Below are 15,982 nucleotides of genomic sequence, written 5' to 3'. Positions count from 1 at the left end.
ATCCTGGTGATGCAGTTTGTTCCTGTGCAATGACTTTGTTGCAGCAGGACGGCCATTGGTATCCCCAAAGGTGCCAGAGAAATTAGAATTTCTTGGGACTGACCTGAACAAATTGGGGATTTGGGCAGATATCCCAAGGTCATTGTTATCACCAGTCAGGAAAGATGATACCTCATTAAGCCAGTTTCTTTGTAATGATTAGGGTTGGCCATATTATTAGATAAAAGTGAAACACTTCTATGGCCTGTCAGTGAAATAATTGCTAGTATGCAGATATTTTATCATCCCCTGTCTATTCCCTGTCTATTTGTCTGTAGAATATCTACGGTGCAGGACAGTCTGATTCTGGAATTAGACTTGTTTTTAGCTACATTGTAACTATGCTGTTTTGTATACACCAGAACTACTCAGAAAGAACATTTTGCTTAGATTCCAGAGAACCTTATATTGTACTTTTAAACAGTCCATGCATTTTAGATGAGGAGCTCTCTAGAGATAACCTAACTCCTACAGTCCTTGATATTTCTCACTAAAGGCCCCAGAGCATCTGACAGGTTCTTCATGTAGCATCTGTCCTGTTAATAATCTGGATGGTGTTGCTATGACAACAGAAGCATGCTGATGCGACTTAAATTGTAGGGAATGTTGGGGAGACAGCTGACAGCTATAGATGAAGAAATGCCTCTGACTAATAGACATATAGAAGCTGTTAGGGAAGTTATGAATAAAATGTTATAAGTGGCTGAAACTATCACTTAGCATATCTACAACCTGCCCAAAGCTATAGCGAGGGTTACTTGCTTTCTTCTTGAGAGACTCCTCTTTAAAAACAAAATGATGGAGGGCAATTTAAAATGACAATACCTGGGGTTAAAAGGGTATTTTGCTCCCCATTTTTTCGAGGGACCTGTCCTTCAAAGCGTTTTGTGACATCTATAGTAACGTTGATGGTTGGTGAGGTTTGGTTGGTGAGGGTTATGTATGATAGTGCCACCTATGAGCACAAAAGGCAGTTATAATTAAATCTAATTGTTTACAAATAAGTGTATTTTAATTACTTCTAAAATCAGGCCACACCAATAACCGAATTGTTTTAATGAATTATTTACATTTACATGTCATAGTTTTGCTTTGAGCAGTCATCGCTGATCCAAAATATTTATACTGACGGAAATTTGCGAGAGCAAGATATTACAGAGGGTTTGTTCAGTTTTATGCTGAAGCTCCCACGTGATTACTTCTCACATACATTGTATTAGCTCAGCAGTTTACTAACTACCCGTGTTTTGTTTCTACTCTTACAGCGGAGGTCCGTTCTTTCCTTAAGAATCTGCCTACCGACCGCTTCCTTAACAGCACAGCTATCTCCAAACTCTGGAATGCTGACCTCCATCTCCTTCGGCGCTATGAGCAGCTAAGAGCCGGCTTCAAGCAGCTGCTGACCAAATCTCAGCGTCAAATGCGTCGTCTGATTAACCTGAGCAAACACTGCCTGCGCCAGCCTCAGTACACATCTCTCCGGGAGAGGTAGATAATGTCTGAGTTCTTTTTTCTTTTACGTGATTGGTCTCTAGATTTTATTTATTTACTGTATTCATAAATATCATCTCCTGTATTATGGTTGTGTTTGTAGGAACCCATCTCTCACCAGGTTTTTGGAAAAAGTTGTTGGTAAAGGATTCTATTCCATAAAACAAAATTGTGATGAAAATAGGGAGGACGCCATTCCAAATAATAATCAGAATTCTGCTGGATATTTTCAGTTTGATAATTAGTTTTTTTTTCTCAGAAGTCTAAGCATGTTCAATTACTATTATGTATTTTTAGTTTCCTTTTTGGGTTAATTGTCCTTTAGTTGGCCACAATATCCAGAATACTGGGCCACCAACTTCCTGATTGGTTAAAATTACAAGCACTAATCATATATCAATTACCCTTAATTTGCTACCAGCAGCAGCTGCTAAGATTAAAATAAATCTTCAACATTAAGATAAAAAAAAATGCAACAAATTAAAAACAAATTAGTTAAGGATTTCAATGTGCCTCTCATCTTAGAATCTGACCACCATACCCTGATGTACTAAATGACCAGAATCCAGCTGCTTACTAATGATTGGGTGGTGCTGCTTTTTCCAGAGATAAAAGCTAAAATTACATTTATGCGTGTAATGGAAAATAATGTAGGAATGTTAAATTGAATCCCTCTTTTAAATTGTCTGCAGCAACCACAGAATTCTACATTACGCAGATTTGTTGCACATAGTGAAGAATTCTTAACACCTAAAAATAACACTTTTATGTTCTTTAAACACTTGTCAGGCGACTTACACGTGCACAATGTTTGCACGTGCAAGCAGAACCGTACAAGCCTACAGGGTCAACTGCTATGTGTCTTTGTAAATATGTATGATACTACAAATCATATGCTTGCGCTATGCAGAACATAGAACAAACAAGACAGGAAGATAAGTAGGGGGCGGCTATTCAACGTGCGGCAAGACAAACAAAAGACAGAAGAACGGGTAGCGGAAAAAAATACACCCACGTCCCAATTTTTTGTTTTGCTGGAAAGACTTTTGAGATAACTGTTAGTACAAAATAGTAATATAGATTTATATATATATTTAAAATCAGAAGTGGCAAACAAGTTTACACAAAAGAAGTGGCACTTTACTAAAGTGTTAATTTATTACTAAGCATGTAAAATATAGCTAAAATTTTGACCAACCTATGCCGCTAATAATCAAGACTGAATGTATCCATGATACTTGATGCGTGTTATAAGAATAAATTGGGTATCTAAAAAATCCACAATTTCTTCTGTAAACTTCAGCTAAGAACACTACATTATGAGATTAGCGGTTAACGTCATTGCACGTCATGAATAGTCTGCAGCTACCCCCCTAATGAGTCTTATCAAACTTTAGAACCTTCACTAAGTAATGCAATTAAAATCTAAATAATAAATTAATATGTGGCTTAAAATGTATCCCCAATCCATAAAATGTATTTTTTGTCACAATATATATTCATGGCAGCACTAAAAACCTTTAATTAATTGTAATAATTATGAAAGATAACACTGAAGGCCTGTGATTTAGGGTCTTGTTTACCAAGGCAGATCTGATGCACTTCTGGAAACTTCTCCAAACTTTGGAGCAACTTTTACTTACTCTTGCAAAGACATTTATCTTGTATTCACTGGAGGTGATGGGCTCTGATGAATCTAGTATGCAGTACTCTAGCTGATGCGTTTTTGGATGGTTTCTACTGAAAGGTAGAAGGATTCCTAAAGGAAACCAGACATTTCTGTGACCTTTTTTATGCAGGAGGCATTTCCCGTGAGACGTCCGTGCTGCATGGGGTATATTAACCTAGAAGATACAATCAGAGAAAGATTTAATTACATTTTAATTATGTAATCACCCTCACCTTTGAAAAGAAGCTAATACACAGTGAGGAATGGATGCTGGGAGACGAAATTGAAACATTGAGTCCTCAATTAAAGCAGCATCCTCTAAAACTAAAATAGGCACTAATTAGTATTTTTACCTTTATATATGCCATGCGTGCTTAAAGCGATGACATACGAGTGTAGAACAGGTTTAAAGTACCAGAGTTTGAATTCTGGTTTATCTACAATTTAAAGTTAAAGAATCAGCCCAGCCCCCAAAAATGTATTTTTATTTTGTCTTAATGAATGTTAGAGTCCATATCGCTTTGGACTTCAATGTATTTTACCCCATGCAAGTTCAGCCATACCAATGAGCAATTATAATTCCTAAATTCCCATATACCGCACAGTTCTGAGATTTATAGATAGCGTACCCAAATATACTCCTACATCGTTAACATTCTTGCTGCCTGCTCTGTTTTAATAGTATCTGTCTCAAATTTATCTCATTGTCTCCTTTTTTGTAAGTAAAAAAAGACATAAAAACATCTACTTTATTGAAAAGTCACATAACTAAATGGGTACTGGGGATTTTATCTTTATGATGAGGTTTATACTATCCGGAAGGATACATAGTTACATTTCTTGTGGATAATAGAGCTATACTTTTGTATATCTTGTTGCTGTCATTCTTTTTTTTTTTTGCCGCGGCAGTAAAAGTCACAGGTTGAGCTTTAACACAGAATATTTAACACTAAGCTTTTGTGGAAAGTGCTGACACCAGTGGGGTCACTAATTCCATGCATTCTGTGGCACAAGATAAAAGAACAGAATGTACGCCCTTTACAGTGGTTTTTTTTATTATTTTTATGGACACCAAGCCTGCAAGATTGGGGGAAAAAATGTATTAGGCTTAAAATGGGATGAACAGAGCAATAAAGACATGAAAAAGAAACAATCAAAAAATATAAAATAAAAAAAACTGGGTAATCAATTGCTGCAAGAGCATGAACATCATTTTTAAAGAATGTTGCTCTAAAGCTAATATATATACATATATATATATATATACATATATATATAGCTATAGATATAATATCTCCATGTATTCACTGTATTTTGTCTATAACAAGATTTTGCTTCTTCTCTGTAGGATCTGCATGACTGCCCCTCAGTCTGTGCGTCCCATTCATTGCAGAGCTGTGTACGTCCATGTAGATTCATTACAGCTTCATGAGATATGTAGATAGATAGATATTTCCAATAAAGCATTTGATTAACATTTTGCTGAAAGAAGATGCATATTTGTGAGCACGCGTGTTTTCAGGCACTGTAATTAATTACAGTCGACACTGTTCAGTGAACTGACAATATCACATGTGTCCTTACAGGCATCTCTCTAATAGTCAAGTGAGACAGGTGGGTTTATGAGGCATAGGCAAGAAGATGATAAAAAGGGTGCAAATCATTATAAAGAAGATTGAACCTGGCAAGGGAAGAGCTGTGGATATTAAGCATGCAGATCAGTAAGAACAAAAAAATGGCGATACATTTATCAGACAGCCTTTGAATAATATTAGTCATCTGTAGGTTATACAGTTGTTCCTGGAAGCAAGGTGAGTAGCTGTGCAGTGTCTAGCTCAGCCACTTGAAGCTGTCTCATGTAGTAGTGCTTATTAAATATAGATCACTAGCTCATCACTATGTACAGCAATAATGCCTCTAAAGTCACAATCTCAACATTATTAACGTTCCTCTGCCAGGTAATCGATTCAAGCCTCATAATAATTTATGATTGTTTGAGCTCTTTCTTGTACAGAACTTCAAGAATTTAAGATTTATAATTCATTGATGTTTTGTTTTGTTTTATTTAAGAGCAACTTCTGTGACGTTTTCATATACACCATCAAATAAAACCAACTTACGGTATATGCTCTTATATGACCTAGGGTCAGTCACAGTGATTCCCAGTCTGCTACATTTCCTTCCTAGCAAGAAAGCTCATGAATTCCCTATAGTGCCCAGAATGCACGGTGGTTTCAAATGCATCTCATTATCATGGTTATATGCTTACGGCAATGGCTATGTAAAGATAGAAAAAAGAAAATAGAACGGGCAGGAAAAGCAGATATATTATGTATATATGAATATATAATAATATATTCATATATACATATTAATAATATATACATATATGTATATAAATACATATATGTATATCTATATATATATATATATGTATTATAACATTCGTATATTATAATTTATTGTATTTTTTCTTAACTATCTTTCGTGAGTTAAACTTTGTTGCGCTAAAATCCAGTTTTCATACCCTTATTTCATATTATCAAAATACCTAGCAGCGCAAGCCAAATTTTCACATTGATTGCTTTCCTAAATCTCCAAAACAGCAACATGAAAAAGCAATGTGTGGTTATATAGGTGGACAGATAACAGCAAACACTATAGAAAGATTGGAGCCTGTTAATGCAAAGAATAGTATATTGTCTCTATATAGAAACAATGTGTTTTATGCATGAAATTGCTCCAAACAAGACCTTATAACATTGTTAAGATGGAACTCAAGAATACTTTCATAAGTATTCAAAAGACATCTAAATACAATATTTGTAATGCATAAATAGAGAGTGCTAGTTGTCATTCCATAGATGACAGCTCTGGCCTTCGTTGCATACGCTTTATTTTACTTACGCTTTGCAGAATTTGCGGTACAATAGTTATAAGCTTAACCTCAACCTTGCATCCTGATAGGATATTGTGTGTTGTTATTACTCTTTCTTACATCTTTTCTCTATACTACAAAAGAGAGGAGTTGTTTCAGGGGAAGAGTGTTAATCAATTAGCAATTGATGTCATCTATGCCAACAGGATAATAGGATCCAACGCTAGCAGGTTGATATAATTTAAATAACCTAAAAACTGCTGAAACACTTAGATAAAATAATGCAATTCCAGCTTCTTCGTCTCTGCAATTGTAAAGGAGATGGATAATGGACATTTTACCCTTAAATGAATGGTAATATTGTTTTATATATACTTACAGATGCACTGCCTCAAAATCCTACTTCTCTATGATGTTTTTAGTTGAAACTTGTCACACTCAATAGGGAGAGCAAGAAGGTTTAGCTGATAAAATATACCAGCAATACAAATAATACCCATTGCATTTTATTAAATGTCTTGTGTTTAGTAAATGCATCATCTTGGAACAATAGAACAATTCTCTTTACAAATGCTAATAAATTAGCAAAGGATAAAAAATAAAGCCTCTAATTAGGCATTTTACAATAGACCTGACAGCCAAATAACAGCTTTGCACCTATCAACACAAAAGAAAAAACAAGATAGAAAAAGAAATCACGTTGTACAACAGCTGATGACTGCATCCATACTTTGTACCTTTAAAATATTGCCTGCCCAATGATTTTTAATTAATTTGTCTTTTTTTTGTCTCAAATTATGTCTCGTGCGTTTACCATCATAATCTACTTTAACAATCCACTATGGTAGGGTTTCCTCGTCCTTGTATACCCGTCTGAATTGTATATATAAAAAATTATTTCGTTGTGAGAGTCACATTGTGTCATTCAGAAAGTCTTCTCGATAAAACCTTTTTATCGACCTGGAATATATTCCTATAAATTAGCCTAATCCCCTTTAATCGTCTAATTTAATATGTAACCCAGACTATTGTATTTCTGTAAAGAAGAAATGTGAAAACTGGAATCTAATGTTCCAAAATAATCCAGTGTTTATTGAACTGTATAAACTTCTATTCTGACTAATTTTGTACTTAAACACAGACCCTAATGTGCAAAAATGCTAACCAGACATTTGATTTAAGATCAATAGTCACTGGAAATAGCTATACAAGAAAAGATCAATTTACATGTAGACTAGACTGAGTGAATTCATTTGAAGACACTTTTTTTTTAAGATTCCAGCTTTTCTTTAAAACCCTTTTGTTGTATTGCAATACGGAAGAAATTGTCATCCCAAAATACTATCTTCTATACACTAGATTTTCCCTCTAATGGAGCTTCTTCCCTTGCTCATGAAATTAAAAAAAAAACCTGAAATATTTCCATTTGTAGTTACTACTGTGTGTTTGTCTACTGAATAATTTGACATTCTGAGAGTGTCTGTGTGGGCACAAGGTTTAGTGCAGGATTATGAATATGTAAGCTTTGTGCATATATTGGTTTAAAATGTCAAAAACAGAGAGCATTGTAGACATAAATTGCATTATGGAATGTAATATTGAGTCGTGGTATACTCTTTGCCAAAATATTAGAGGTTTTTGCTGAAGTTTTTAATCTCTTAAATATGACTCATTATATGCAGCTGCTACCAGGCTGTTCTTACAATGCTATACAGAGCAAAGGAGCTTATCTGTGCATCTTATGTCCAGATTGTAATGTCCATTTTTATATCCACTATCACATCATTATCTTTGGTCATGATGTCATACCAGCTGTGAAGGAAGAATACAACTGGTCAGACATTAGAGTCACACAGAAAAATATGGCAATAGGGCTGCTACAGACTGCACAGCTCTGAAAGGACCACTTAGAACACAATAGAAGACTGAAAGAAGACTTGTTAAGAACAAGATGTAATAGATTGAAATTATGCCCACTGTTTCTTTCAGCTTTTGTTATAATACTTAATGTGCAGCTTGAAGTTGAAATTGAGTGTTCGTAAGATACATTGCACATTTGACATAGGATTGACTTTGTTTAAATGTGTGTCTGTGGCCTCCTGTATGTTTCTTGTAACATTTCTGAGATGAGGGCATAGCAGATTATATGAAACTGTGCTCATGTATGAAACTCAATAATTTTCCCTTTGCATTCCTCGCAGATCTGTTTCTTATTGGTGGCAACGGGCTCAATCTCTTCTCTACTGTAGTGCAACCCTCATCCCGGGCACATTCATAGAAGCCACCCATAGCTGTACCTGCACTGTTCAGAATCCCCTGTGCCAAGGGCCTATTCCTTGTATCCAGGGACCTGGTCCTTTGTGTTCCCTTTGCTCATCAGTACACCATGCGATGTGTGCCAGCTGCAACCCAGGATACACTCTTACAGCTCAAGGCCTGTGTGTGCCTATAGTGCCTGAGTCCTCAGAACCTTATCTAGGGACAGAAGGTAGTTTGCAGGACCTGGAAGTTAAATACTTGCTTCTTAAACGTGATGGACGCCTAAGAGCCCCAGCGTTCTTTATCTCGGGTGATCTAAGGCTAGGCATGTGGTTCCAGATGGGTGGGAGGAAGCGTATGCTGCTGACATGCAAGAGTAACAAGCATTGGCCACGGCAACTGCACATGCTTCTGGGACTTTCAATGCGCCTTTGTCTGGCTGGGAATGAGACTCGGGACCCTCAAGTGACTGTTTATGTAAACCCCTTTGGTGGGAGCCATTCAGAAAGCTGGCTGCTGCCAGCTGGAGAACCTGGTTATCCTAGCTGGGAGAAGACTTGGGACATAGAAGGAGGTGACCGGTGCCAGAACTGGACTTTGATATTAGGCCATCGTTGGAGGTCATTTTTTGAAACTGTTCACTTTTACATGAGAAGCAGCCCACTTGAGGAAGAAGGGGAGGAAGATTCAGCTGAATGGACTGACAAACAGACTCTGGATGATAAATTAGAGAATCCAGAGTATGTTCGCATAGATGGTCTTCAAGCATTTGGTTACAGCGTTCCCTTTGACCCGGAGGCCATCAGGGGTTTGGCTCTCCAAATGGACCAGCCAGGGTCACGAGAGGGAGCTCTGCTTGAAATGCAAGAGCTAAGAAAGAGGGTGAATTTCTTGTCTCCCCCAGGTGCACGGAAGCTAGACCTCTTTAGCTGCCTACTGAGACATCGACTGAAGATGAGTAGCAATGAGGTGACACGAATACAGGTCCAACTGGCCGCATTAAGCAGCCAAACTCCAAATATCTCAACATATGAAACTGCCAAGCTGTGCAGCTAGATGCCCCTGATGCCCTCTGCATTTATTAGCCCCTGTGATTGACCATTCCAGAAAAGAGGATTAGTTAGACCCAAAATATGTGTAAAAATGTCTTCCTTTTGTGCAGTACATTTTCTTAACCAGTTTGGTGTCTCTAGGGTCTGCAGCATCTTCTTATTAGAGTTGCAAACACCTTGAGCACAAAAGTGGTTAAACCAGCAGAATAAAGGAAACTAAGACATGTGGTAATGATTCATTACAGCAAATACACGATAAATGTAATTGTACAAACGGGATAATGCAAAATCCAACCCACAGTGGCATAATGATAAATACCAGAGTGTATGCAGTTTGTGCTGGCATATCAAGAGCTGTGTCAAGTTACTAAATAATAGGAAGATTCGCAGCTTAAGCCATATAACAATGTACTACCCCCTCTCCTTTTCTAATTCGGAAGCCGTCCGATGGATGTCACCATATGGTGTGTCAAGATGAGCAAATGAAACTGAGAATGGATCTGTAGTACTGAGATTAAAATGGGGATGTGTAAAGTGGATTATAGTTTTCACAAATTGCCCAGCAGTCAGAGCTCCAGACACCCTGGGTATCTACCTTTCTGCTGTAATTCAACAGCCCAACTCTCTTCTAAAAAGCCTTATTATTGTCACCAGTGACATTTTCAAGGGTATACTCAGCTGGTACAAAGGGGGTGAAACAGCTCAGTCCTTGATTATAAAAGGTCATAAACTTGCAAAAACTGAAAAAAGCACAAGAAAATATAAGACTTTACAGTGACCACTGTGTGTTCATCTTTTGAATAAGTACACATTCCGAGTGTGTCTGTGTGGACACAAGGTTTAGTGTGTGATTATGAATATGCAGGGTTTTTGTGTGCATGGGCTTAAGACAACACAGGACGGGAGCATTGTAGTCCCAAATGCAATTTAGCAATATTTAATTTGTATGTCACTCTGGTAATGAATGCAGATCTGTACCAGCAGAACAGAGGCTCATTGAGTGACTGCACAGAGATTAAAGTCCAGGATGAAACGAGTGTCTGTAAACTCACAGCAGAGATAATGTGGCTTCTCCAAGGTCAAAAGAAACTGGTATCAGCTTAAATGCAGTTTATCAATGGACACAGGTTGATCTAATTATGTATCATCAGGAATAAATGAGCATGAAAAAATATGGGTTATTTCTTAAACCATAAGGCACTTGTAGACCATTTGTTGGAGCAGGGGACATAAAGTGATTTATGACCTACACCGCTTTATTTCTTTACTATTTTTGTGTCTGCATTAATGATCGTACATGAAGAGATGCAGAGACATGTTTGAAAGGTAAGCAACAAAACTCACACACAGCATATCTAATCATTTACGGCCATGTCTCAGCTGGGTAAAAACAATCACTTCTTGGTTACTTTCTATGGTGCGTGAAAATGTTGGCGGCACACAACCAGTTCAGTTTAACAGTGCAAAGATGTTGTTATCCAATTCTTCATGCTCTTGAACCTTTTTTGCCCATATCTAATCAGTTTCTAAAAATAAAAAAAGCTGCAAACACCAATCTATTTAATGCGTGATATGAATATTGCGTTGCATTGTATACAGCAGATTTCACCCGTGCTGCGTATATGCGAACAGTCCAACATGGTAGGTAGGAGTTAACTTCCCTTTGCTTCAACACCATTGCTGGTTCATAACATCAACCTTCCCACAGAGGCTTTCAAAAAAAAATCTTTCAATCTTTTATTATTATTGAGCAGTCCTAACATCCCATAATTTTTGGTCATTGAACCTTGTTAATTAAGAATTTAATGAGGCAGCCAATTAGATTTCACAGAGAGCATGGATTTTTTTTTCTTTAACTGGGATTACTAAATTGTAACTATATAGCAGTCGCAGTCTACACGAGACTGCAGATGCCACCTAAAAATTGCTGATTTACAAAGACTTTTCACAAAAAAATACTTAATTCTAGCAGGGTCAGCAGCACAATGCATATGTATTTAGTGCGGTATCTCAACATAAGTAGCGATAGTGTAACTGAATTAGTTAGGGGGTTTTGTGTGGTTATATTATGTTTGAGCTGATGGTAGCATTTTTCATTGCCTATAGTGGGGTTCTCATGATAAAGGAAATTGATTTTCTAAATTTAAAAGTAATATTGCATTGGTAGTATATGCTGTGGTAATTTCATTTTGACATGGGAATACACACTGGATAACATGCATAAACAAATCAAAGTTCACAGTACTAACAGGTAAATATACAATGTATACCATTACCACAATAATAAAAATACGGAACAGTGAGCGGTTTATAGAATCTTGGTTTTATACTTGGTTTTATACTTTGCACTCTTCCTGGTTTCTTCTATTTTTGAATATATGTCACAATTAAATGTTTCAAATAATCAAACTAAATTTAATATTAAACAAAGATAACCAGAGTAAACACAAAATGCAGTTTTTAAATTATTAAATTTTCATCAAAGGGAAAAACTATCCAACCCTACGTGAAAAAGAAATTGCCCCCTTAGTTACTAAATCAACCAAATTGAATTGATAATTAGGTTCAGTTTTACTAGACACACTCAGGCATTACTGCCAGCCCTGTTGAATCTAAACATTCATTTCTTCTTGTGATGCAAACTGAAATAGGCTAAAAGGTCTCAAAAAGCAGCACATGATGCTGTTAACTAAAGAAATTTAAGAACAGATGAGAAACAAAGTTATCCACATCTATTAGTCTGGAAAGGGTTACAAAGCCATTGTTATGTTTCTGGGACTCCAGCGAACCACAGTGAGAGCCGTTATCTACAAATAGATAACAAATAGTGAACCTTCCCAAGAGTGGCCGGCCTACCTAAATTCCTCTAAGAGCACATCAACGACTCATCCAGGATGTCACAAAAGAACCCAGACTAACATGTAAAGAACTGCAGGCCCCACTTACCTCAGTGTTCAGTACCCACAATAAGAACGACTATGCAAAAATGGCATCCATTGTGGAAACCGCTGTGGTCATCTCACATTTGCCAAAAACATCTTCATGATCCCCAAGACTTTTAGGATAATATTTTGTGGACTGATGAGTCAAAAGCAGAACTTTTTGTAAGACATGAGTCCCATTATATCTGGTGTAAAGCTAACACAGAATTCCACAATAAGAACATTGTGCCAAACGTCCGGCGGTGGTAGTGTGATGGTCTGGGGCTACTTTGCTGCTTCAGGACCTGGATAACTTGCCATAATTGATGGAGCCATGAATTCTGCTCTCTACCAAAAAATCTGAAGGATAATATCCAGCCATTAGTTTGTGGCCTAAAGCTCGAGTGCAGTTGGGTTATGCAGCAGGATAATGATCAGGAGCACACGCGCAAGTCTACCTTTGAATGACTCAAAAGAAACTAAATTAAGGTTTAGGAGTGACCTATTTAAAGTCCTTACTTGAATTAACTCGTTGCCTTCAATAAATTAAATGATCATTTAAAAGCTGCATTGTGTTTATTCATTTTGTCTTATATTAAAATTAGTTGGGTGATCTGAAACATTTAAATGTGACAAGCAAAAACAGAAGAAATTGGGAGGACCAAATACCTTTTCACATGACTGTAAATATAATTTTTAGTAACCATAATAATATATACATTTTTGTCTGGTGTTACTGGAGCAGATTGCTACGTACATTTGTTCTGTTCTTCTGGAACATAGAATATGGAAAAGTTCAGTTGTTACTAAACCAGGGAGGTGGTGTTTTTTAGTAAAAAAAAATGGCTTAGGGAAACCATAGAGATGCTGTCAGGCATAGAGCGTCTCTATAAGAGAGACAGTAGCACCTCAATGTTGTGTCAAAACAGTAGCAGTGAAGATGTCAGAAGCGGTAAGTCTGTTTTTTAAACTGAAAAGGTAATGTTTTTACTTTTTTCCCTATAAACTCTTACAACCTTTTCAACTCTTTGACAGGGCTTGACAAATTTGTTTTGAATCTAGGAGCCTGCTAAAAAAGTTAGGAGTCAGGATTTTTTTTTAAACTAATAAAGTTTTATTTTCAACAACAAAAATGAATGATGTCCCAAGGAATTACCCCCCTCCCTTAAATATAGATCCACTTTCCTCGAACCCCTAACGTTTACTTAAAGTACTTAAATTTTCGCTTTCCTTTGTTTCCTGCTCTCCTCTGAGGTGACGCTCCTCGGCCTCGTGATGAGCCCGCCCCCTTGAGCATCACGTCTTGAAAGGGGCGGGACGAAGAACCTCACTGAGGCACTGCCACTCAGCAGCACGGTATGTGCAAGCCGGCCGCCTACCGGCGAAAAAAAGCCGGCAGACCAACGGTCATGTGGCGTGGGCGCGAGGTGAGGTGGTAAGACCGCCGTGTGTGCACGCGGGCCTCTTTAATTTTATTAGGCGGCCGGCTTGCACACACCATGCTGCACAGTGAAGTCCGGAGGGATGCATTTGGCCCTGCTCTATGATACTATTTATAAAAATTATGAAACACCATAGTAATTTATATCCATAAAATTGTGTTTGTTGGAAAATCTGGAAACATACACTTTTTTGCATGCACATCTGCGTATGCACTGTATGCTTCACTATGCACAGCCACAAATCAGAGGTATAGTCATGCATCAGACATCTTTCGATATTGCTGTTTCCCAAGCAAAGGAAAGTATTTTTATTTCTTTAGGTGTCCTTACTGTTGAGCTCAATTATTCAGTCTTCAAACAACAAATCCAAAGTGTTAGTGCTGCCAGGTAGATGTGAAGGTGCTCATGGTGGATGCATGCGCATGCATGAGTGCCCAGTGGTAAAAGCCGATCAAACCATAATAAATCAGCGCTCTGCCATTAATGTTCAGCTGCCACCAAGACAAATGTCACAGGGAACAAATTACTAGCGTTCTGTATCATTCAGTAACAATTGAATCATAGAGCTTTCTCTGAAAAACTGGAGGTCAAGCCGCAGCTAGGATTTTTAAATTGAGGGAAAGCTTACGTAATCAGGAGACATATAATATCATGATAAATATAAATACAGCAGAATAAAATACACTATCTGATAACACCGTCACATTGGTTGTTTGGATTAAACGTAGAACTAGTAATTTGTTTATTGTATTATATTTCTTCAAAAAGAAGTCAGACCATCTTTATAAACCCTGTGAGTTTGGAATATTAAATTGGAACATCTGAAATATTAGCTATTCCGGTATAATACAAATAGTTGGTGGCCCAACAGGCTACCAGAACCTTTAAGTGAATTTCACTTAAGTCAATAGACTATTAAAAACTGCATGTTATCATTTTTAGCATATAGCTACATTTAGAATACTCTCAGTAAGATGTGCACTTGTTTTTTTCCAATTTTTTCAGTGGCCACTATAGTGAATACCTTATATTGGATTGACTGGTGCCCTCAAATACTCCAACTGGGTAATTGTATTGTAGGAACAGCTGAGATGTCAAAGTGTCATTTCTCCTGTAAAACCATTACCCATTTTAAAGGTATTACATCATAAATGTAACTTGTGTTGAATCCATCAACACCCCACATTCTGCCCTTATTGCACGACTTAAAAGTGACTTTGTTATCAAAATTAAATATAACAGTAATGAACAAAGTGTAAAAAAACAGCCTCAGTCTTTTAAGATTTTTAACACCATACAAAGGCTTAAAAGTTATTTGTTATAACAAATGTGCTGTTTAAATTTGCCACTGAGACAATATTATCCCATATTATTTAGCTGCTCATCTGTTAAACTGTTAAAAACTGCAATATGAGGATTAATCCTTAACTGGACTCAACGGCTTAAAATAAGAGCAATTCAACAGTTTGTACAGCCTATGGTATGAGCTACCAGAAAACGCTACATTAAAACCAAAGAAAGCCATGTCCAGAAAGTGATTCAATGAGGTGCGCATTGTGTACGAGCATTTAAAATGGATACTTTCTGCCCATACATTTCAGACCATCAAAAGCTTTCGTCTAACCTCCTCTAAATGTTTGCGCAAGAACCACATGCACATGAGCAGTCAAGCAAAATTAAACCACGTGCAAGGACATTTAACCCTTTCAATGCTGACATGTTATGTACGACGTTCTGTGTTTTAGTCAGGGTCATTGAATTGCTCGGTACATTAGAGTTGGTTGGTCATTAAGTCGAGCTCACGTTGTGTTAAAAAATATTAGCCCAACACACGGGTGTTTTAATTCCTTCAGGCTCTTATGGATCCATTATTACACCCCCCCAAAACTGTCAAGATGATCCTTTGGACATTAAAGCACGTCCACCATTTTTAGTACTGATGGGGAGATTTCCCTGCTGGTGCGCAAAACATTAACAAGGCTCCCACCAGGAGCCAGCTTTGCTCCCACAGAGAACAGCAAGAAATAATAATAATAAAATAGTTTATTATGCAATTATTACAAACTGAAATACAAAATGAAAATGAATAAAAAAAAATAATAAAAAATAAATAAAATATATATATATATATATATATATATATATATATGGACCATGACATCACTAGTCAAAATACATGAGAGATCCCCAATGGTACCTCTAGTCATGTTAAACTGGGAGCAGTGTAAAAA

General features: G+C 37.0%; 1 protein-coding gene across 1 annotated transcript in view; it reads left to right on the top strand.

Moving 5' to 3' along the window:
- The window catches only part of LOC149288426 (BMP/retinoic acid-inducible neural-specific protein 2-like), a 65,082-nt gene extending 55,690 nt beyond the window's left edge, over positions 1–9,392 (top strand). Inside the window, exons 6-7 of the mRNA XM_089491634.1 lie at positions 1,305–1,527; positions 8,279–9,392. Coding sequence (XP_089347760.1) covers positions 1,305–1,527; positions 8,279–9,392 — 1,337 coding nt within the window. The remainder of the gene's footprint in view (positions 1–1,304; positions 1,528–8,278) is intronic.
- Positions 9,393–15,982: the final 6,590 nt, after the last annotated feature.

This window comes from Sceloporus occidentalis, unplaced genomic scaffold (assembly GCF_023333645.1).
Source record: "Sceloporus occidentalis isolate IW3139 unplaced genomic scaffold, rSceOcc1.0.p SCAF_51, whole genome shotgun sequence".
Classification (NCBI taxonomy): domain Eukaryota; kingdom Metazoa; phylum Chordata; class Lepidosauria; order Squamata; family Phrynosomatidae; genus Sceloporus; species Sceloporus occidentalis.
The sequence above is the reverse complement of the archived record's forward strand: the minus strand, read 5'-3'. Positions and strand labels throughout refer to the sequence as shown.